Source organism: Euphorbia lathyris, chromosome 7, assembly GCF_963576675.1.
Source record: "Euphorbia lathyris chromosome 7, ddEupLath1.1, whole genome shotgun sequence".
Lineage (NCBI taxonomy): Eukaryota > Viridiplantae > Streptophyta > Magnoliopsida > Malpighiales > Euphorbiaceae > Euphorbia > Euphorbia lathyris.
Window position 1 is genome coordinate 46,951,766 of NC_088916.1, and position 25,587 is coordinate 46,977,352.

General features: G+C 36.4%; 1 protein-coding gene across 1 annotated transcript; it reads right to left on the reverse strand.

Moving 5' to 3' along the window:
* Positions 1 to 8,612: 8,612 nt before the first annotated feature.
* Positions 8,613 to 9,449, reverse strand: LOC136201482 (F-box protein GID2-like). Its single transcript, XM_065992159.1, has one exon. It carries the CDS (start codon positions 9,363 to 9,365, stop codon positions 8,829 to 8,831), a length of 537 nt encoding a protein of 178 aa, XP_065848231.1. The 5' UTR covers positions 9,366 to 9,449; the 3' UTR covers positions 8,613 to 8,828.
* Positions 9,450 to 25,587: the final 16,138 nt, after the last annotated feature.

Genomic DNA, 25,587 nt, shown 5'->3' on the forward strand with positions numbered 1-25,587 from the left:
GAAAATAGACACGTGCACTAACTAATTTGAAAACCACAATTTTAAATGTGATAAACAATAAATGATGATCAAGATTCTAGTATTAAAAGAAAAAAATCAGACATATTTACTTATTGGGATTTTTTTTTTTTTTTACAAAAAGTTTAAGTAAGGTAAACTTATCCACTTCTAAAGTCGGACTTTACAGATTATCTACCAATACAACAACAACAACAACAAAGCCTTAGTCCCGAAATGATTCGGGATCGGCTAACATGAACCATCATATAAAACCGTGAAAATCAAGTCGTGTCAGCGACACAGATTCGCTCCCTCCACTCCGTCCTATCCACTACCATATTTTCCTCAATTCTCAATAAACTCATATCACTCTCGATCACCCTCCTCCAAGTTTGCTTAGGTCTTCCCCTACCCCTCACCACTACATCCCTTTGCCACTCTTCGGTTCTCCTAACCGGCGCATCAAGCGCTCTACGTCTCACATGGCCAAACCACCTTAGTCGGTTTTCTCTCATTTTATTCTCAATAGATGTGACCCCTACTTTTGTCCTAATTATTTCATTACGCACCCGGTCCTTTCTCGTGTGACCACACATCCATCTCAACATACGCATCTCCGCCACCGACATCTTATGGATGTGGCAGTGTTTCACTGCCCAACACTCCGTACCATATAACAATGCTGGTCTAATTGCCGTCCGGTAGAATTTTTCCTTCAATCTATTAGGCATGCCGGGATCACAAAGGAAACCCGTAGCACTCTTCCACTTCGACCAACCAGCTTTAATCCTATGAGCAACATCTCCATCTACTTCTCCATCCGTTTGGATAATAGATCCTAAATACCGGAAGCAATCCAAGGCCTGAACAACTCTCCCATCTAGGGTGATTGTCCCTGCCTCCCTACTCCTACGGCCGCTAAACTTACACTCCAAATATTCTGTCTTACTTCGACTCAACTTAAAGCCTCTAGATTCTAGAGTTTGCCTCCATAGTTCCAACTTCATCTCCACTCCTTCTTTCGTCTCATCAACCAACACAATATCATCTGCAAACAGCATGCACCATGGTATACCATCTTGAAGTGAACTTGTTAGTTCATCCATAACGATGGCAAAAAGAAATGGGCTTAGTGCGGAACCTTGATGCACTCCAATCGTAATAGGAAACTCTTCAGTCTTCCCAACACTAGTACGTACACTCGTGCATACTCCCTCATACATGTCCTTTATGATGTCAATATATTTCCGCGAAATGCCTTTCCGACTTGACAAATAGATATTCAACTCTTTATCATACAAACCAACCCTCGTTAGCATCAGGATAGTTTAGGTAGAGATTCTCTAGAGTTGGTGGAGTTATATGCATCTCAACCATTAATTACAAAATGAATAGATGAGATTTGATTGATCAATAAATGACTAATTATATATTAAAATTTATCAATTAAATCTCATCCATTAATGTTGCAATTAATGGTTGAGATTACAACTCCAACAACTCTAGAGGCTTTTCAACTTTAGAGGATTCCTACCCGGATAGTTTTTGACTTTTATTGTCAACTTTGAATTCCAAATAAAAGGTGAGTACTTACTTTATTTTCATGCATAATATATGAAACTATTTTTATATCTTCTGATGAGAATGTGTATATATATATATATATATGTGTTTGAATCCACAACTTCCCACCTTCAAACCTAGAAGTATACCAATTAAGCTATATTTGTAGGATAATTAATTTCTTAACAAAGTATGAAAGAATTAAACTTTTAAAATTTTAAATTAATTGGGTTGTTAATATAAAGTTAAATTGTTATTTTGGTAAGTGGAGATGAGAGATAATGAATCAATTTGATTGTTACATTACATTAATAATGAATCGAAATCCGTTACAAGTAATAACATTGTATATAGATAAAAGAATGAGAAGAATGAAGAAGATGAGGAAGAACGTGTGGAAATATAAATAAGAAATGAAATGAAATAATGTGAAACAGAAAGATAAGAATGAAGCAGAAGCATGCAGTTGCATAGTAGTCGTCGATTAGTTTCCCCGACCTCCAGGACTCGGACCAGTATGCTTCATATCTCCCAGGATTGGAGGAGCATTATAGGCATGATGGTTTGGAGCAGAATCAGAATGTTTGATCCCACCAACACCAAGATTGGTGTAGTAATTTCCCTTACCACCAGGGCTTGGACCAGAGTGTTTGATGCCACCAACACCAAGAGTATATTGATGACCCCCTCCTCTAGGGCTAGGTCCTTCACTCTTCACGTTCACAATCCCTTTGTTTAGATGACGACCTTCCAAACTCATAAAAGATGAGCTTCCCAACACTATCAGAATCACAACAATAAAAGAAACACAACTCAAAGCCATTGTTGTTATAGAATTTGTTGTTGCTGTGATGAGACATTGGAAGTCCATGTCTCCTCTATATATATAGACAGAGCTTTGCATGGAATTTCATGCAACATTCCTAAAAGTGATGTTTGTGTCCGATTTAGGTTTGATGATTGACTACTTTTCAACCACATGGCTTTGCCGCCACCTTTCCTTTTCAAAATTAGTCTATCACTATTGACCCTGCTATGCATCAATTCTATCTTAGTCGTCTAATATTATCAAATAAATTAACCTCTTAGACTAATTACACCATATATCACATTCATTCTATTTATTTATTTTTCATTGCCAATTGCTTCAATTTTCATTTTACAATCTTGAAGAACACAATTACTGAGGATTTCACACACTATTTATTATATATTCGATCTAAAATACTGTACTAAATTTGATTTATTGTTATATTTAAGAGAGTCAATATACAAAATACAGTAATTAAGAGAGTCAATGAAGTGTTACCTGCGTAAGTGCAAGCGTAATTAATCTCAAAGTTTTGATTCAAAAAGCCAAACAAATTACTTGTGAGGGAACAGATACGTCATCTATTACTCATAACCCATTTTCCATCATATTCTAATAATATTCCAATGTGAATCCAACTATCATATGATTATTTATTTATATGAAAGGGATAATACATCATTTGCCCCTTCAACTTGTCCAAAAAAATTTGATTAGCCCCTTAACTTTTAAAGTATATCAATAGCTCTCTAAATTTATGTAAAATATTCAATTAACCCCCTAAACTTGCATAACATATAATTAATTAATCACTCGGTTGCAAAAAAAAAATTAATTAAATACGGAAGGTGTATTGCACGCGTCTTAAAAAAAACGTAAAACAACCAAGATCAAGGTATGTAGTTTTAATATTAAAGAATATAAGTTTTATCGTAGAGCAAATAAGAATTTCCTTTTTAATCTATTATGTGAATTATTTAATAACATTATAAGGTGCGTGCAACACATCTTCCGTATTTAACTTACTTTTTTTCTTTGCAAACAAGTGAATTAATTGATTACATTTTACGCAAAATTAGAGGGATAATTGAACATTTTATCCAAGTTAAAGGGACTATAGACACTTTGAAAATCCAAGAGATCAATCAAAACTTTTGAACAAATTCAAGAGCTAAACAAAAGCTTCCAAGTGAAACTAGAGCAATATGTATAATACACAACCATTTTAATATTTGTGTAAGTCCAATAGAGAGATAATTCTTCAGCTGTATTCTATATTAGACCCCATTTTCTATTTGTAAATCAGATGCTCTGTTGTTTGCTTCGGTTATAGACAAATAACTAGATAGATAGATAGTTGAGTGTGAACAAGGTACTTTACAGAAGCTTCGTCTATTGTATAAAGGTTTGTGTTCTACCCGTTAAAGAGTGTTTTAGTGAATTAAAGCTCAGAAGAAGGTATTCTGAGGATGTAGGCGAGAGGCTGAACCAATATAAATCTGCCAAGTAATGTATTTCTTAACTCCGCCTATATCACCTCTTATTATATTACTTGCTCTAATGTTGTTATCTCACATATAAGCTCTGACTCTAAAGCTTGCCTTTGTGCTAAGCCATTTAAACGCCAAGAGAGAAATCTATAAGAGGTTAAAATTAACCAATAGTTTCATTCACCCCTCCCCCTTGAAACTAGAGATCAACACTTTTTAGTCCATCGACTTCAAAATCGGAAATAAAAATATCTGAATTTTTCCCTTTACTAATATAAAATTATATTATTAAAGTAAACGATCTCAAAATAACGGTTGGCGATCTCGTAATGAAAAAAGTTAAAGAATGAAAGTTGTTTAGAACCATATTTTTCATGCAATCACGTTTCTTATTTTTCAAAATCGCCATTTTTATATCTCATTTTGTTAAACAATCATTTTCTCTCTCCTAAAAAAACTAAATGACCTCAAAACCAAAAGTTTAGGAATTGAAGTTACTTAAAATAGTATTGTCATCATCAGCTCTAGAATAAAGGATGGTCGAAAGTTAAAAGAACTTTCAAGTTAATGATAAAGGTGAAAGCACAGAGGAACTCTCAGTACATCATTTATGATAGTCATCTCCTACAATAAGACATAAAAGAGTAAAGGAGGGGACAAGATCCGGCAATCTCACTTTGATGTGTGGAAAATCCGACAAGGACTCTTAGTTCATGATTTTTTATGGTAATCTCTTGCCATAAAACAAAAAAGAGTCAAAGGAATGGTCGAGACCCGACGACCTCACTCCAATGTCCTAGTTTACCAGGGTTTGAGAGATGAAGATGGTGAATAAGATAATTCTACGGTTTTGTATTGATGTACATTAATTGTGCTGTAATTCTTTCTATTTATAAGTTGTTGAAAGTATTTTTGGTAGTTTGTCAGTTTCTGCACCTTAATCGTTATTCAAAAATGTGTAGAATTAATAATGAAAGAACATCTCCTAATAGGTCCAATCATAGTTGGTGTGTGCTAACTACAAGCCTTAGTGATATGGACTGATAGCTTTTAGTGTTACCGTGTTTTTTTTTTAACCAATCTCCTTTATTCATAGCGATTGTGCATCGTTATTGCTATTAGATGGGACGCGGTAATTGCTCCATGTAGGATTCTGATTTATTTACCTATTATCTATTATCAGTGAACTAAGGGCAAAATCCATAAATTTTTATGTCCGGGTTTTTGAAGTTTATGATTTTAATATATAAGATCTAATTAAATTAGCTAGTTTTATTCAAAAGGATTTCAAATATAAAGACAGTATTGCATGGATTTTTAGTTTTGTGACTATAATTTAGTATTTTCATTCATGGATTTTGTTTATCTTTTCTGAGAGGTTTGGAAAGAAAGAAGCTCTTGAGCTATAAAAGGGAAAAAAAATCTATCGGGCTTTATCTGTTGTTTGACTATTAGGAAAAAGGAAAAGATTGTAAAAAGGTTTCAATATTTCCATTGTTTTTCAAAGTTGATCCGTTCAAATTTTGCGAGCCTGCCAAAATATCTCTTTTCTTCAACTGCCTGGTGAGGATCGGTTCGGTTCGGTTAACCGAACCAATATTTTTTGTATAATTTTAAAAATCGAACCGTACCAAATAACTAACATGACCGAACCAACCCTATGCCTGGTAACACTAACTAAACGAGCTATTACAATGGGCCTCAAATCAAATGTGGTTTCAAAATTACCTAGTTTTTATGAACTAGTCAATGGGTTGTTTATTTTTGAAATATTACCCTAAAGGAAATATATTAGCTAATAAACAAGTCCTGTGTTGTCACGCAAGCTGACTAACTAAATGAATTTGATCAAAATTAATAAAAACAAGCTTTCGTTGGGGAACTCGATGATCTATCCATGTGATGAAAAAGAAAATTAAAATTAAGACTCAGTTGTAGTCTGTCTATTGAATAAGGATGAAGTACTATGCTACTAACCTAAAGACACAAAAGCAAATATATTATTTTTCCATTTACCTTGTTTTTTCGTTACGAAAAGACAAGGTAAATGGAAGAATAATATATTTTAAAATGTAAAAAATACCATTTCAAATACAAATAAAGTGAGCAGAGCAATTTTAACAAGTTTTAATGTCTACAATTGACTTTTATGGCGACCCAAGACATGTATATATGCGAAATAATGATTACTAAAGGATTTTGTATAAATTTTATGAGTGGTAATTATTGGATTCATGTCGTGTCAAATTATCGGATTAGTGTCAAACGAGTTAATTTTAACTAACTTAAAATATTGTGCCATAATCTTATCAATCAGATCGAGTCACTGTTGATTTTGTGTCGTGTTTGTTAGTCACATACAATTTTACTATGGGTTAATAGCATAGTAGGATATGACAAGATTTCTAAATATTTGATATTTTTTGGAATAGCATATTAACGTTCCAAAAGTTTGATAATATTTTGTTAGGTTCGTGTAATGTGTTTATAAGTCACATATAATTTTACTATATCTATTAAGGATATATAACATATAAAGTTTATATATGAAAGGTTGGAGTAATGTTTGTATGTAATAATCTTAATTTTAATTATAATTATTTTTATTAATTACGGTGACATGCATAAACATGGAAATTTTAAATATTCATTTTATTTTCGAGTTAACAAATCAATCCAAATGAAGCTAAAATTTATATATCAATTTTTGTGAACCAAAAAATATGGATACTAAGATAATTTTACCACCTCTCATCGAATTGAAAGATTAAAAGAAAAACCTAGGGGGTGTTTGGTTGCTCATTTTCATGCTCCTGGTTGTCTTTTCACTTCAAAATAGAGAGTTTTAGGTGTTTGGTTAGTGACATCCTATTTACCTTTTACATCTGAAAAGCAGCAGTAGGTGTTTGGTTAGTTACCTCATGTTTGCCTTTTACACCCGAAAAGCAGCCTTTTACAAAAGCAGAGAATCTCTGCTTTTTTGGAAAAGCAGCTTTTTCCAACAGCAACAGCAAACCGTAACAGCAAACAGCAGGTAAAACAAACGGGCCCAAGTCAGTTAATGAGTCAAAGGGAATTGAGATTAAAAAAAAAAAAAAAAATTAGTATTGAATTAGATGCGCTAAATGGATAACCACGGGGTTGTGGTAGAGTGGTAAAGGCTCCTCCTCCCTTAACCAAAGGTCCAGGGTTTGATCCTCGCCTTTGGGAATGGAAAGAATTTTTATGGCCAACAGTCCCACCCATAGAGGTGCAAACCATCTGCGAAAGTGAATAGCTAAACTTTATCTTTTTTTTTTTAAATTATATTTTTTTTTAAAATGGGTGCTTATGGGGGCTAAGTTTAGAGTCTATTTCTCAAGTAAATGTCAGAATAATTTTTTTAAAAAGTTAACTGCTGAAATAGGCAGCCAAAAGGTATATTTCGTTTAACTGTTAATATGTTTTGGCATGATATAATTAAAATTATCATTTGATAAAACTGTATTTAAATTTTAAAATTTGAATTTCTTTGTAAATCTCCCTTTTTTTAATCTGATCTCGAAATTGATGGGCCTAGACCGGACCAAACTTATTCAAACATAATCTATTGGATGCAGTCTTAAACAGGCCGGACGGAGACTGAAACCCATAAAAAGGTCTATTGATTCTTGCCTCTCAATTTAAGATTATTATTTTTCCCAAATAAGACGTGCCACTGCTACCGCCTTACATAGAAAATACTTATGCCTCCCCTCCTTCACTACATGTGGTGCCCCCCATCATTTTCAGAGAAGGATATCTATTTCAAGGATAGAAAATTGAAAATGCTTCAGTTTATGCATACAGAAAGGTTAGCTGTTGAATAAGAAGACAAGTGCTTGATTTAATGGTCCGAACCTGTACAACACCTTGAAAATCAATAAATTTATTATCTCCAACCCATGTGTTTTTGCCAGTAATGACCAATAATCACTCTTAAAATTACAAACTTAATAAACTCAGTTGATCACATGTTTCTTTCACTCTCACAAACATGAATCACGACTCATTAGCAAAATCCATAATCTAATGCAACCACTGAACTTCTTATATTATCAAATACTCTCCCGTATGCCTCAGTGAACATAATTTGAAACTGGAGTAGGGCTATAAATGGTTAAAAAACCAAAGGTACGACTAAGCAGGTCTGAACCCAAAACAGAATGCTTGTCCTCAGCCAAGTACCCAAAAATCCCCAAGCAATGGAAGAACAAATTCAGGCTTGTACTGCACAATCAAAGATTTCAATAATCTGAATATTTGAACAATCAAAGGTTTCTTCTTTCATAGGACAAGTACCAATTTTGCAGGTCAAAACACACAAGGAAGAAAATAGAGGAATGCATTTCAGAAATATAATGTGAAAGAAGAAAGGCATAATTAGGTAAAAGTCTAATTCAACCCTCCTGTGGGAAGGAATAAAAAGACTCCATATACGACAATCCAATCCTATCAGGAACGACTTTGGCATTTATAGATCTATCGTTTGACAAATCCAAATCTCGCTGTCTCTCACAATGGAAGATTGCCAGAAAGGATTGGCAGTAGCAGACATTCATTACAACTGGACTGTTTTGGCTCTCTCTATTTGTCTCTATTCTTCAATCAAATCCCCTACCCACTTGGATTTCTCTGCACAACATTCCTCTCCCTTTCCCCTTTTTTCCTCATCCAAATGCATAATTCCCAATTTCCAGCGGAAAATTGAATATGAAATTACCCAGGAATTAAGCAAACAACAATTGATTGATTAAAATATGGTTACAGATTACAAATCTAAGAAAGAAAAAAACCCAGATTAAATACAACAAACAGACAGAAAACAAAATCGCAAGCCAAATTAAGAAATACAACAAATAATACCCGAAATTAGAGTTAATCAAACATATTCCTATATATAAATATATTTATAAGTCAATAATAATAATGATGAGTTTTAAAATTCATCTGTTTCTGTTACTGAAATTCATCTTCTCATAGTAACGAATTGAGAGCAAAGACAAGGAAAGATGCACCTCGTCCTTCCCCCACCTTGCCGGAGGTTTTGAGCCAAGAATCGGCGGAAATTTAGCCCAGGAAGAAGAGGATGGATTCGACGCCGTGGAATTAGATTGCGGCTTAGATAGAGGCCAAAGGTACTGCGAATGAAGACGACGAAACCCGCCAAGAGCTAGAACGACGGATCTGAGTTGCTGATTGCCGCAGCCGATATTAGCCCAGTGCCTAGTGCAGATCAGCTCCCATAGGCGCTCATCCTGTGTAGTTCTGTGCCACTGCTTGCTGACACAAGCTGCCCTCCCGAGCGTGGTGGCATCGACATGTTTCAAGACCTCGAAAAGCAAATTCTCATCCAAATTGACAAAACCAGTAGCTGAGTCATGAATTTCTTGATGAATATGATCATCTTCGAAGTGCTTGAGCTTCTTCATTTTGGGAAGAATTTGAGCAGTAAGATTGTGAGTTTGAAGTAAACGCTTCATGAAGAAGAAATGAAAGAGATAGAGAGAGTAAAGATGAGAGGAGAGGAGGTGGGGTGGGTAAATGGGGAAGGAGGGAATGGGACCTGATTTTGGTAGGTATCGAAGAGGACAAGAGTGGAAATAAATGCTCTTGCTTTTTCTATATTTTAAATTGACGAATTTGTCCTGCTTTGTGTTGTAATATTATATTTTAAAATTTCTGTTTCGGTGTGTTTTCTAGTTTCCTTGCAGCCAAAAACTTGGGGCAACACAACACACACTTTCCCCAACTTTCTTCAATGTATTTCTTTTATGTGATGTAATTTCTTTCCAATTGTGTTTCTTCTTTTTATCCTTTTGTTGCCTGCAACCTTTTTCTGAATTACTACTGTGTTTGCTTTGCTCCAACGATTCCTTGCCAATATTTTTAAGAATCATTTTTGAAAATGATGTTTTTGTATCATCCTACTTTCCCTCAACTAATCAATTATGCTCTAAATTTCAATATTTTGGAGTCTCATGTGCTAGATTTTTCACTTGTGATATAGGTCGGTGATAATAATAATGGTTTTGATCTTAAACCAACGAAGAAGTAGTAGGAAATAATCTCATTCAATATAGATCCTTACCTTAAAAGAGGAAAATATGTTTGATTGATAAAAAAATTGTTTCCAAACTCTAGGTAATAAAAGACTAAATAATCCCACTAAATATTACAAGTTAGATCAAAACAATTGGGCAAAAATTGAAGGAGTTAGGAAAGTGGGCAAAATAGCAAATATGGCAAAACAGTAAGTATTTTCTTGGTAGAGTTGTGCAGGCGGCCGAACTTAGGGACGAAGTCAAATCACACGACGTGTGGAATGACTGACATGTCGTATGGCTGATGTTTGATGATTCACACAGTAGTTCTTCGTACAGGTTTGGGTTGGCTCTATTACACGAAGTGTGGAAGATGTCACACGTCGTATTGTCCTCTTCCTTTAGCTTCTTCGATCCTTTGATTGCTCAAACAACGTGTTGCTGTCTCACCCGTCGTGTGATGTCTATTTGAGGCTCTTCCCAAATCACTTGTATAGATACTCTCATTATCGGTATTAAAACAATATAAAGAAAAATAAATAAACTAAAAGGATGTCCATTTTGAATGATTTTCACATGTGAATTCAATGTAGTGGAATGGTAAAAAAAATAAACTCTATTACAATATTTTATTCATTTTCAATTTAAGTTGATATTTATTCAATCTCACACATTTTAAATTTGGAGGCCCTCTTAATTTTGAGGTCATGTGCAAATGAGCTCCTTGCACATAATGATAACAACAGATAGGGTACTCATATGTACTGTTAATCACAAACTCTTGTCCGTTTATTTTTTCATTACTCGTACATAAAAATAGGGCATCTCAGAGACTCTTGCATTCAAATCAATCATTCTCATTGTCACATTAATTACCTCAGTTTGGATGCTCCTACCATCCCCGTCATGTTCATCATTGACCTCATCATCAGTGTATTCGGCATGATTGAAATCATCATCTTCAGGTCCAATTTCATCGAGCGATATACAACTCAAATCAACATCTTCTTCCAAATCCACTTCTTCAATCATCGCCAATTGTCCGCTACTGCTTGCGTCATATGTCTGATCATTGTTTAACCCACTTTGCCTGACTCCACTATGAACACTCGGACCAGCTTCAAATGGACTCCTCGTTGCATAATTGAGGAAATCATTTGACGAATCATATGGATTATCATATATGCCATCAACATTTGATGGACCCTGACCATCCCAATTAGAAGTCACTTGAAGATGATTATCATCAGGAATTGTGTTCGTCATGGTGACCCCTAATCCGTCATTATTCCCAAATGTGAACCTCTCAAACTCAACATACAGCTCGACATTGTGATAACCTTGAATATAACTCAAGTTATCATAAATTACTTCAATATCATCGTCATCACATATGATAAAATATGAAAAGGTCATTAATGATTCTCCATACCCAGGAGACTTATATACAATTCGGGTCAACTTTTCATCTTCATCCAATCTTATTGCTCTCGATATTCTGGACACTAGTGCATCATATGTCGGCCTATTATGAAATTTCAAACGTTTGTTCCTTGTCGTACTACATGAAGCATCGTATTCCAAACTGGTGGTAGAAATATTTAACTTTCCACCCCAATGAATTATGTATGAGATATAATCAGACATTATATTGTACCTATATATATTTATCAATAATATATAATTACACAGTTCAAATATAAACTTCATATCAATAATAAATTGGAAAAACTTTCAAACTATAATATCTACATCAATTTCATTTTCACAGTTCAAATATCACACTTCATATCAATAATACAACTTCGATATATATAAGGCTTAAAATATCATTAACTTTACATATACTAATTTCAAACATTTTTAAACCATTTTAAAATATTAGTTACTATAATTTTTTTTAACTAACATTTGTATTATACCATTTAATATTAACAATAAATCTAATATTAATTATCACAAAACACATTATTTTCTAAATTATAGTATAAAAATTCTCATTATATATATAAAGCATAAAATATCAAATAACCTTACATATACTAATTTCTAACGTTTTTATACCATTTTAAATATTAGTTACTATAATTTTACTTAGCTAACATTTGTATATCATTATTAGAGTTTATAGACAAAATTTAAAAATAATATTAACAATAAATATAATATTAATAAAAAAATAAAAAAATATTAAAATTATAATATCTACTTATAGAATCAACTAATCTCAACTGGCGATGGCGAAGGAGCGTGTTGAGAGGACTAGGGCGATTTTTAGGGGATCGGGCGGCAGGTCGAAGGAGGCGGCGGATCGGGATGCAGCGAGTGGCCAGGGCAGGGATCTGGATCCGGGCGGGGGCTTGGCGGAGGAGTTGAGGGGTTCGGCGTCGGGTTCTCCGCGAAGGAGATGGTCGGGTGCAGACAGGGTCCGTGATAGGTCGAGGGAGAGGATCTCGATCCAGGTGGCGTCGGGTGAGGGGACGGGATCTTGTACCTCGGATCGTGGGCAGGAGGTGGGGATCTCATCTGTGGTGCCGACTCTGGTCGGTTTCGATGGAAATCCTACGGGAGCCAAGGGATCGCCGTCTTTTGCTGAAGGTGGGCAGAAGCAGGGGGCAGGATCTTGCCTTCTCCTGGTTGGCGAGATGCCTTGTCCCGCCCCGGCATGTGATGGAGGTAGGCGCGAGCCTGGCGTGGCGGCTGGGGCTGGCGTCAATGAGGCTGGTGAAGAAGGTAGGCCGGCCCCTGCCGCTATGGCTGTTACAGGAAGAGAGGCGGGGATGCCGGTAGGAAATGAGGGTCGGAGCGCGGGCCCGATGTTAGTTTTGGATGCTAGGGCGGCTAGAAATTTTATCTCTTCCCCGTTGAGTGGGGTTTTGGCACAGGAGATGGCTTGCCAGAATGGCTTTGTTCCTAATTCTAATTCCGCTGTTGATGTTAACCCTGGTTCTGGGTTGGGAAATCCATCCTGGAGAGACAAGGTGTTGGGGGTGGTTGAGGAAGAACCTATGGTTGAGGATGATACTATCGAAGAGGACTATGAGGGAGCTTTTTCTGACTCAGACATTGAGGATGGTGAGCAAGAGGACCCGTTGTGTCCTGTTATCCGGCTTTCTTCGGAAGATAAGCGGATCCTTAGATCCAAATGGAAACTCTCCTTAATTGTCACTGTGCTTGGGAAAAGGATAAGCTTCAACAATTTTGCCCAGAGGATTCAGGCCCAATGGGCAAAGAAAGGGAAGGTTACTATTACGGATCTGGAAAATGACTACTATGTCATAAAGTTTACAAGGGCAGAAGATTATAACGCAGTCATCAATGGTGGTCCTTATATTATTTCCAACCATGTTTTAGCTCTGAGGCCTTGGGTTTAAACTTTAACCCGCATGATTGCTCTGTGAATAGGATCCTTACTTGGGTTAGATTCCCAGGTCTACCCATTGAGTACTATAACGAAAGACTTCTGAATAAGATTGGTGGCCTGGTTGGGAAAGTTCACCATGTTGACAAAACTACCGTTGGGGCAGTAAGAGGCAAGTTTTCCAGGGTTTGTATTGATATTGATCTTGCTAAGCCTCTTCTGTCTAAATTCTCCATTCAGAATAAGGTCTTTCACATAGAATACGAGGGTATCCACAATATCTGCTTTGAATGTGGTATGTATGGCCATACCTATGATGGTTGCCCCAAAAGAAGGAATGCAGTTGAGGAGGTGGTGGTGCCAATCATAGGCAGAGATGAAGTTTGCCAAGGTGAAGAAAAGCACTTTGGGCCATGGATGCTGGCCAAAAGGTCGACCCGAAGGAAGCCACGTGCTAATGCTACTCGGATTCTAGCTCCAGATATCAGTAAGAAGATGACCTCCCTCCAAATTGCTCCTGAGATCAAGGCAAGGATTCCTGAGACTAAGAGTGGTGCTGATGCTGTCTCAGCTTCCGGCTCAGGTTCTAGATTCGGAGCCCTGTCTATTGAGGATGGTCAGGGTTCGGATTTACCTAATGAACATATGGAGGTAAATATGCCATGCCTTGAGCCTGCTGAGCCAGCTACCATCCTTGGTGACTCTATTAATCCTCTCTTCGATCCCAAAGCTTATGCTAAGGGGAAGTCCCAGATCACTGGTGCGTCAGGGAAAGTAAATATCAATGAGCTTAGTGTCCGGCAACCCCTTGTAGAACCCCTAATTGGAAAGTCTATATGAGTTAATAAACCTATTTTGAAAAAACCTAAGGCTAACCTTAAAAAGAACCTTGGTTCTTTGGATTCTTAGGATAAACGAGGACCGGCTGGCACCTCGTCTAGGCTCTCATGAGCCCCTAATAAATACCTGCTCTAGGTTGTGGGCCTCTGATCAGTTGTCTTCCGTCTGATGGACTTTTTTGTTTGGAATGTTAGAGGTGCGGCTAGCAAGGCGACCCGCATCCATGTTAATGATCTTATTGAGCAATTTAATCCTTCTTGTTTTGCTCTTCTTGAAACCAAGGTTAGTGGTTCTAAAGCAGATGAGGTGGTTAAAAAGTTTAAGAATTGGAAGTGTGTCAGGTCGGAGGCGGCTGGTCGAGCAGGGGGGATTTGGCTTTTCTGGAAGCCAAGTCGTGTTAATATTGATATTATCACTATAGATAATCAATTTATTCATAGCAAGGTGTGTTATCCTGGCAACAACCCTTTCTTTATTTCCTTTATCTATGCCGATCCGATCCTGACTAACAGGAAGAGGCTTTGGGAGATCATGTTCTCTATTAGTACGAAGATGATGGATCCTTGGTTGGTCGCCGGTGACTTTAATGATATTGCCCGGATGAGTGATCAGAAAGGGGGGGTAATCATTATATCAACCGGTGCCTTAACCATAAGCATAATATGGATCTTTGCGGGCTTTCTGACCTTGGTGCGGCTGGCCACAAGTTCACCTGGAAAAGGAATAACGTGTTTGTTCGGTTGGACAAGGTGTATGCGAATGTGGCGGCAATCTATAGATTTCCTGAGGTTAACGTGCTTAACCTCCCTTTTCGCCACTCTGACCATTGTCCTATCCTCGTTAAGCTGGTTAAAGGTCCTCGGCCCAAAGGAAATAGACCGTTTAGGTACCTTGTTGCTTGGGACACCCATCCTGAGTTCAGGAACTTCGTTAAGGATAATTGGCAACCCCATTCTAATGTTCTCCTTGCTGCTGAGGAGTTTAGAAGGAATGTGGTGGGATGGATTAAAAACATCTTTGGCCATATTATCCGAAGGAAAAATAAACTCTTGAGGAGAATGGAAGGCATTCAGCGCTGTTTGGAAATCCGTTTTGACCACAGTATGAATTGTCATCTTAGATCTCTCCAGAACAAGCTAGAAGCGGTCCTTAGACAGGAAGAGCTCCTTTGGCTCCAGAAATCTAGGAAGGCTTGGATTAAGGATGGTGATCGGAACACCAGATTCTTCCACCTTTCTACTATTATTAGAAGGCAAAGGAACCAGATCGATGCTATTAAAGACTCTAATGGTGACTGGATTTATGAGGAAGAAGATATTCGTCGCCTTGCTCTTGAGTTCTATAAAGACCTCTTTAAAGAGGAGGTTGTGGATCTAGACAAAGCCCACTCTGGGGTCACTTTTCCTAGGCTGGAGGAGGAGGTTATTGCTGATGCTTTTTATCCTATCGACCGGAAAGAAATTAATCTTGCCTTTTCCAGTATTGGAGCTACTAAAGCTCCAGGGATCGATGGTATCCCTGCTAGTTTCTACCATAAACACTAGGACTCGGTGAAAGAAGGTGTCTATAATTTTATCTTTGGAGTCTTCCGTGGTTCTAACGAGGTTAGCCTGGTGAACAAAACTCTCCTGGTTCTGATCCCTAAGGTTGAAAAGCCCTCCTCCTTTTTACAAATGAGGTCGATCAGCCTTTGTAATGTGCTATACAAAGCTATCACTAAGATTGTGGCTAATAGGATCCGGCGGATCCTTCCTGAGATTATTAGCCAAAATCAAGGTAGCTTTGTTCCTGGCAGGCAAATGATGGACAATGTGGTCATTGCCCAGGAGATGGTCCATTCCATGAAAATGAGAAAGGGTAAAAAAGGGATCGTGGCTCTCAAGCTTGATCTGGAGAAAGCTTATGATCGTTTAAACTGGGGTTTCCTTATGGATAGCTTAAGCAAAGCTGGTATCCCTGAGAGCTGGAGGAGTTTGATTGAAGGGTGCGTGTCTTCTCCTGTTTTTCAGGTTCTGATCAATGGAGATATGTCTGATGAGTTTTCTCCTTCTAGGGGTATCCGTCAAGGAGATCCTATGAGCCCTTTCCTTTTTGTGATAGCTATAGAAAGGCTGGCTCACCTGATTTAAGAAGCTGTGAATCAGGGGAGTCTCCATCCTGTGTCCATTAACAGATTTTGCCCTCCTATTTCTCACTTGTTCTTCACTGATGATGTGATGATCTTTATGGAAGGGAATAAGGAGCAAATAGGTGTGGTCATGAATATCCTGGAGTGCTTTTGCGCTGCTTCTGGCCAGAAGATCATTGTCCACAAGTCCCGGATGCTTTGCTCTAGGAACATGGATAGAAGCCTTTGTAAAAAGCTTAGCGATCTTTCGGGTATTCCTCTTACCCAATCCTTGGGAAAGTATCTTGGGATTCCCCTTCATAGTGACAGAGTTTCCAAAGCCTCCTTTAAGGAGACTCTGGATAAATCTAATGGGTTGTGTGCTAGTTGGAAGGTCAATTCTCTTTCTTTGGCTGGCCATCTAACTTTAATTCAGTCTGTCAACTGCGCGGCCCCCAATCATATCATGCAAGCCTGTAAGTTGCCTGAGCCGGTTCTCAATGAGCTTGATAAAATCAACCGGCGTTTCCTTTGGGGTGAGTCTGGAGAGAGTAGGAAGATTCACTTGGTCCCTTGGAAGGAGGTCTGTCAGCCTAAAAGCAGGGGAGGTCTTGGCATTAGACAAGCTAAAGACAACAATAAGGTCTTGTTGATGAAGCTCCTCTAGAGGATGTGGCAGAACCCTTCTTCCCTTTGGGTTCGGTTGCTTTGTGGCAAGTATCGAAAGGACAAAATCTTTGGGGGTCCCAAAGAGAGAATTGGCAATTATTCTTTCCTTTGGAAAGGGCTCAGTGCTGTGTTTGCTGAGTTCTGTACGGGGGTTGGCCTGGAGGTGGGTAATGGTAGGTCCATAAGCTTCTGGTATGACACCTGGATCGGAGATAAACCGCTTATAGAGGTTTATTGCTCTCCCCCGCCTAGCAATATCCGCAACTGGAGGATTGCTGATGTGGTAGACTCTGATGGGGACTGGATTTGGCCTATGTTTAATACCTTCTTGAGCCTTGACTCTCTCCTCAGAATCAGAGGATTTAAGATTAGTAACCTGGAGGAGGACAAGGATAGGCATTGCTGGGCCCTGAGCAATGGTGCTTACTCTTGCAAGTCTGCCTTTGAAGCCTTTACTCTTGACAGATCCGACCCTCTTTCGGACACTTGGAAATCCATTTGGGCTCTGAAAATCCCTTATCGAATGAGGAGCTTCCTGTGGCTTGGGGTCAAGGACAGGTTGCTGACTAATTCGGATAGACATAGACGTCACTTGGCGGCTTCAGGTGCTTGCAGTAGATGCAGAGGCCAAGTTGAATCTTTGTGCCACGCCCTTAGGGACTGTCCTAAGAGTAAGGAGGTTTGGCAGAAAGTTCTTCCGCATCACATCCTCCCCGCCTTCTTTGCCTCTCTTGAGAATGATTGGTTCTCTAGTGGGGTTAAAGGTAGGTTACTAGCTAGCTTGGAACAGGGAGACATTTTATTTGCTATTATTTTCCACCACCTTTGGAAGTGGAGGAACGAGGAGATCTTTGGTGAGAAGACTGTTTTTATTCAGAACTTACCCGAGTTCTTCTCTAAAAAGCTCATTACCCTTACGGGGAGCTTCAAAGGGGAACCCCTTGCCAATTCTTCCCAGAATAAAGAGGTTCACCTTGTTGGTTGGTGTAGGCCGAAGGATGGGTTGGTTAAGTTGAACACGGATGGCTCCTGCCTCAACAATGGTAAGATTGCGGCTGGAGGCGTGCTCAGGGACGCGGGCGATGCCTGGTTGTCTGGATTCACCCATAACCTGGGTTTGGGCTCATCATTTTCAACGGAGCTTTGGGGTATTCTTTCTGGAGTTAAGCTTGCCAGGAATCTGGGTTTTAAAAGACTTGCTGTGGAGTCTGATAATAAGGAGGCTATTAGTATGATCTCTAATAATCATGATATTTGTCTTAGTAGCCAGAACCTTATAAAAGCAATAAGAAGGCTTCGCTCCTCCTTTGAGTCCTTAGAGTTCAGCCACATCTACAGAGAACAAAATCGAATTGCGGATCGCTTGGCGGCGACTGGGCACGAGGGGATGTTAGGTGTTACCACCTTTCTGAACCTCTTATCTATCTTTCTTCTCTCGTGTTAGAGGACAGAGTTGGGGTTAGCTTTCCTAGGCTGATCCCAGGTTAGCTTTTGTTTCGTTGTTTGTTTGTTTTTTCTTTCTTGTTTCTACCAAAAAAAAAACTAATCTCAACTGGCGCCGAAATTTATAATATGTAATGTTAGTAACTGCACAAAATCACAACACGCATCATTTTATAAATTATAGTATAAAAATTCTCATTATATGTATAAAGCATAAAATATCAATAATTTTATATCTACCATTTTCTAACATTTTTATACCATTTTAAAATATTAGTTACTATCTTTTTGTTTAACTAACATTTGTATACCATTATTAGAGTTCATATGCAACATTTAAAAATAATATTAACAATAAATCACAATCCACGTCACTTTTAAAAATTATACCATCAAAATCTCATTATCATTTATAATACATACAATTTATAAATATTTTTACAGTTTATAAAAATAATTCTAAAAATTGCCTAACATAGTTATATACATTTTTATAACATTTTTAAAGTTTATAACAATACTTCTAAGAAATATAAGAGACTTCCTAACAAGTTAAGTTTATATTAATAACTACATTACATTTAACAATATTGTTTAAATTAACTACTAAATTCTTAACAAAACTATATATATTTATAAAATTATTAGAGTTTATAAGCATAATTCTAAAACTATTAAGAGATTTCCTTAAACAATTTAGAGTTTATATTAATAAATACATTACATTTAACAATATTGTATAAATTAATTACTAAACTCTTAACAAAGCTATATACATTTTCATAAAATTATTAGAGGTTTTAAGTATATTTTTTTATAGAAATTGGGATGAGACAGAACTTGGGCGGGGTTAGAGTTTTTAAGTATAATTATGGTTAATATTATTAGATTTTCTTAAACAATTTAAAATTTGTATTAATAACTATATTACATTTAACAATTTTTTTAAATTTAATTACTAAATTCTTAACAAAGCTATATATATATTTTTTGAGTTTATAAACATAATACTAAAAATATTAAAAGATTTCCTTAAACAATTTATAATTCATATAAATAAGTATATTATATTTAACATTTTTCAAGGCAATATTTAACCATTTTATTAAAATTAAATACTAGATTTTAATTTACTTACATTCAAATAAACTATAAAATTTTAATAACAAAAAAAAACTAACCTCTTTTCTTCTTCTTCAAAGGCAGATTGCAATATTTGCAATCTGCTTGAACCTTCTTCCTTCTCTTTAAAGGAAGGGGAGAATGAGCAATAATTAGTCTCTTCACGGGTTCACGGGTTTGACCCGTGAAGAGACTAGGCGTGAAAATTGTCTTGTACCCATTCCGACGTCTTGTACGCCGGAATGGGTACAAGTCTGTGCAAAGCCTAAAATTAGGCTTTGCGCATATGGTACAATGTATCCATTACGGCGTACCAGACACCGTAATGGGTACAACTCTGCCCAAAGTAACACTTTGCGCAGACAAGTCACCATTACGGTGTTTGGTATGCCGTAATGGTGACATCTTGATTGATAGAAGTCACCATTACGGTGTACCAGTTGTCGTATTGGTACAAAGCTAACCACAGTTAAAAAAAACAGCTCATTTCGAGGAATAATGTACTAACTATGACCAACCATGAAATTATAAACCAATTTTGCCCCAAACAGAGGTTTAATCCTTTGGAAGTAATATGTTTTTACATATTACATGACTGTAAACTAATTCTGACATCACCTGTTTATGAGATTGAAAATATTATTGAAGATTGTTAAATGTATATTTTCCTTCATAATTCTGACATCACATGTTTATGAGGTTGAAAATATAGCTCCGGCTATAACAGTTCCTCTAAAAATTGAGGTTTCTGTTGGTTTTGCTTTGAAGAGAGAAAGATGTTCGAGATTGAGGAATTGCTTTAAGAAACTCAAATTCTCTAAGAATTTATTGTTAGACGAATCCAAAACTCGTAGTTTGAAACATTGGCGGTTGTTTGAAACAAAGAGCTCTTTGAGCTTAGAGAGGCGGCCGATTATCAGAGACAAAAGTCCATTGAGGAAATTGAGATTTGAAGATGGGTCTAGTGAGTAACCAGGAAGAGAAAGAAAGGAGAAACGGAGAGAGGTTCCTACCTCATTTTAGATTACTTAACTATGTGTGATGGGACCCTTTTTTTGTGTAAAATTGATCAAACAAGCATTGACAATTCACTTCTCGATCATAAGTATTTAAATGTCCAGTCACCCTTACTTGAGGTATATCTTTTGTAACAAAGTATAATTCAGGTACCAAAATATGAATTAGGGTGTAGTTTAGGTACCATTGGTGTAATTTACCCTTCAAAATTCTAATAACGAAAGGACTTTGAGAAATTCGAGATTCCATCATAAGGCACTTTCTATGTGCGCTAAATGGAACATGGTTCTTTGCTAAGGAAGGAGGAAGCTTTGATAATCTTAGATTGCACACCCGGAGAAAATGAGGGGAGATCCGACATAGTCTGACATTTGATCTTCATATATTCCCATATTTTATCAATGTGCCATACTAGTTGAATGATTGATTAACCATTCATCACTCTTGATAAATGAGAGATATATCATATGCCTCTTGCGATAGCATTAATCTAAACCGTTGCAAGGTAATATGTTAAGAGATGAAATAAATATTTCACTTGACTTATTTGTTATGAGTTAACTCAACCTGAGCAAATGAACAAACGTCTCTGCGTATGTCAAAATCAACTTGAGTTCTTATGCCTTTAGGGAAGTGAAACACTTTTTTTTCTTTCTTAGTTGAGGATATTCATAATCTAATTTTAAATGAAATTTTAGACAATTAACTCATATAGAATTGTTTTATTTAATTTTTTTATATATGATATACTAAATTTTGATTTATTTATATGTGATATAAATAGATTGAATTCTTATATAAGATATAGACACCTTAAATAATATTGTATTTAATTATTTGTGTAGGTTCCGATTGATTGGTATTCAATATAAATAAATTAGATATATTCATTAATAATACAAAATATATTATATAGTTAAGTTTTAATTATTTATATGGTTTATAAATATATGTCTAATTTATTTGTATGTGATATATCCATTACGAGTACTATTCTCGGCAGGAATACCGTTACCGCCGTCCGCATCAGTTGCATCAGCTGAACTTGCAGCGATTTGGGAGTCTCTGTCCGCTGCCCGGGACAAGGGTCTTATGCACATCATTGTCGAATCGGACTCAAAAGCTATCATTGACACTCCGCAAGGGCGATATTCCTCTTTCGGCTCTCCATTTTCTTTACCAGGATATTATTAATCTGTCGTTGTCGTTTAGTTCGTGTGTTTTTAATTTTATTAGACGAGACGAGAATAAAGTGGCAGATTTGCTAGCTAAATGGGCTAGTAATCTACCAACACCTCTCGTTCTACAGGAAGATGTTCCGGCTATGGCCTGGCACGTGCTGTGTCAAGATTTACTCAATGATTAATATCAAGTGATCTTTTACTTCAAAAAAAAAAATTTAGATATGTTTTAAAGGATACAAATGAATTGAATACTCTATCGAGTTAATCGTTTAATAATTTATAACAAAATATTAAAATGATTATATTTAAATTATTTATATACGTTCTAAACACATTTGTATCTGATTAGTTATATTCGACGTTATTACATTATATAAGCATTTTCTAAATGATATAAATAATTTAAACATTTTTAGTCTAATTATATCAGATAGAATTAAATGTCTTGGCATGGTTGATAATTATGGACTTTGACTAATATATTGTTTTGCTTTCAATGTTTTTGGTAAATAGGGTTTGCTTGATATTTTATGAAATATTGGAAAATAATATTTTATAAATATTGGATTTTATTTTCTGATATTTTATAAATCATTTGCATGTTTAGCAATTTTAGGAATAAAAATATTGTTTTATAGTAATAGTTTTATTTGGTTTGTGTTGAGGGTTTGTCATCATTATTAAAGATGAAGGAACGGGCAAAGCTCATCCATGGGTGTCAGGTTGCGAGATCTGCGCCTTGTGTCTCACACTTGTTTTTTTTTTCATACGATAGCTATCTGTTTTCAGGGCCTCACCGACTGAAACTGAAGTAGTTCGACAGTGTCTACAGGTCTATGAACAGGCTTCAGGTCAGTGTATTAATTTTGAGAAATCAGTCATTCTATTCAGTGCAAATACCAACTCTGTAGATAGGGAAGCTTCTAGCTCATTATTGGGTGTTAAGGAAACTCATGATCTGGGCTTCTATTTGGGTGCACCGGCGGCTGTTGGGCGGAGTAAAATGCAGACTTTTGGCTTCCTTAGAGAGAGAATTCGATCCAGAATAAACAATTGGAAAGAAAAATTTCTTTCAAGAGCTGGCAAAGAAGTTCTTATAAAGTCAGTATTACAATCAATTCCCACATATATAATGAGCATTTTTCTATTACCCTTACAATTTTGCGAGGAAATTCAGAGATTGCTAAATCGATTTTGGTGGAGATCTGATTGTGATGCTGGTAAAGGAATTCATTGGATGAGCTATGACAGGTTGTGCATACCAAAAAGCATGGGAGGACTGGGCTTTCGTCGACTCCGTGAGTTTAATTTAGCTTTATTGGCGAAACAGGCATGGCGTCTAGTTCAGCAGCCTCAGTCCTTGGTTGCACGAGTTCTAAAGGCTAGATATTTTCCATCTACTGAGTTTCTGAAATCTGAAATTGGACACAATCCTTCCTTTGTTTGGCGGAGTATCTTTGCTAGTAAATTGTTGATATTACAAGGGTTGCGGAAAAAAGTGGGAAACGGTTGTTCAACTCAGATTTGGGATGTCGCTTGGTTACCGGATGCACAAAATCCTTATATTACCAGTCCATATGATATTGATTTCCCCACGGGTAAGGTGTGTGACCTGATGTTAGCAGATGGAAGATGGAATAGGCATGTGATTAGTAGGTTGTTTAATCAAAGGGACCAGAAATTCATTTACTCTATCCCAAGATGTGGTTCTGATGTTGATGATAGTTGGATGTGGGGGCTTGATAAATCGGGTCGGTACTCGGTTAAATCTGGGTATCGTGTACTAAATAATATTCAGCCTACTATTTTGACTACAAATGAGGGAGTATGGAAGTCTTTATGGAAGTTGCAAGTTGCTCCAAAATTGAAGAATCTGTTATGGAGGTTAATTTCGGGGTGCTTACCGGTCATGTGTAATTTACAAGCTCGACATAGTGACTTATCCCCGCTCTGTCCTCTTTGCGATGCATATAACGAAGATGAGCATCATGCTTTTATTCAGTGTTTGGAAGTCAGACAAACTTGGAAAATTTTCTTTGGCGATGATAGGATGAATATTGCCGCTGGGATCATTGAGTGGGTTGGTAGTATGGTTGTTAGCGGTGAACAGCAGCATGTTTGTAAAGCATTTTCTCTCATTTGGTGTATATGGAAAAATTGGAATTGTCAGGTCTGGGATAAGAATCGAGTTTCTCCTTATGAATTAATTGAAACCGCTACTAAGGATGCTTCTGAGTGGACGTTAGCGAAGGAATTGCGTCATTCTAGTGTAACGTCGGCGACTTTGTGGTAGAACAGATGGACTCGACCTGAGGAAGGTAGATTGGTTTGTAATTGTGATGCCGGTGTTTTTAAAGAGGAGGGATATTGTTCTTATGGTTTTTTGATCCGTGACCATAATGGTATATGTTCTTTTGCAAAACATCGAGGGCTGGATGGTTTTTTTTGAGCCTGCTGTAGCTGAGGCGATGGCGGTGAAGGAGGCATTGTCCTGGTTAAAAGGAAGAAACTATAATGATGTCGAGATTCGAACCGATTGTTTGGCAGTGGTTCAAGCTATAAATCAGAATTCTCAATGCTGTTCATACTTATCGGATATAATAGGTGATTGTTTACTTCTAATTCACGAGATGGTCAATGTCTCTGTCCCATCTGTAAAACGTCCAGCGAATTGTGCGGCTCATAGCTTAGCTAGAGCGGTCAATTCTCCGTCTGTTCGTGGTGAGTGGTTGGACGCTCCTCCTTTTTTGTATTCAATTCTTCTTGCTGATATCAGCCAATAAAGAACCTTTTATTTCAAAAAAAAAAATAGTTAAGGGATTTTTTTGGAAAATTTACATAAAAAAAGTCAGTTTAAATTTTTTATCTATAATTATCTCAAGTAATAATTTGAATTATATCAAACTAAGTAAATCATTATTTTTAATATAATTTAAGAACTATGATTTATAAATTAAGAGTCTAAGATATAATTTTTAGGGTTTAGAATTTAAGAATTGTGGTTTAAAGTTTTTAAATTAGGATATAAAATTATACTTTATTTATGATATATAAAAAATAGTGATTTATTGAGAACTAATTTTAGTAGCGTGATTTTATTGTAATTTTATAACTAATTATGATTTCATTAAAAAAAACCTTATTTTTCGGGTTCTTATATAAAAAATCATAATTAGTTATAAGATTATATCTAAATAATAGGGTAAATTCCAAAAAAAACCCTGTGGTTTGATGTTGTTCCAAAAAAACTCTTGTGGTTTGTTATTACAAAAAAAAGGACCGTGGTTTGCGCCGTTACCCCGAAAAACGGAAATGGGCTTAACGGTGTTAATTTGCTGACGTGGCACAGGGGTAGAGTTGGAAATTCGAATTTTTTTTTATTTTTTTTATTTTTTATTTTTTCTCTCTCCTCTTCTTCTCCTTCCTCCTTCTCCTTCTTCTTCTTCTTCCTTCTTCTCCTCATTCTTCTTCCTTCTTCTCCTTCTTCCTTATTCTTCTTCCCCCTCCTCCTTCTTCTTCTTCTCTTCTTCTTCTTCTTCTTCTTCCTCCTCCTTCTTCTTCTACCTTTTTTTTTCTTTTTTTTTTAAGTTTTGGAAATTTCCAGATTTCTGGAAATTTTCCAGACAGAAATCAAAAGGAAACAAATAAAAAAACTTTAGAAATATACTACTTGCCAAAAACCTAAACATTTTTTTATCAATATGCCTTACAAAACCAACATAATTAATAAACAAAAGAAAAAGGTCAATAATATACCATAATCTTTTCCGCCTAAATTCTCATTCTCTGTCAATTTCTTATTTTTTGAAAATTCTCCGGTGCTTACAATCTCTCTACATTTTTCTTATTGACGGTATGTGAAATCCTATCCAAATTAATGGCCTTCATGTTCTTGATCATCGCATTTCTTTTATCGAT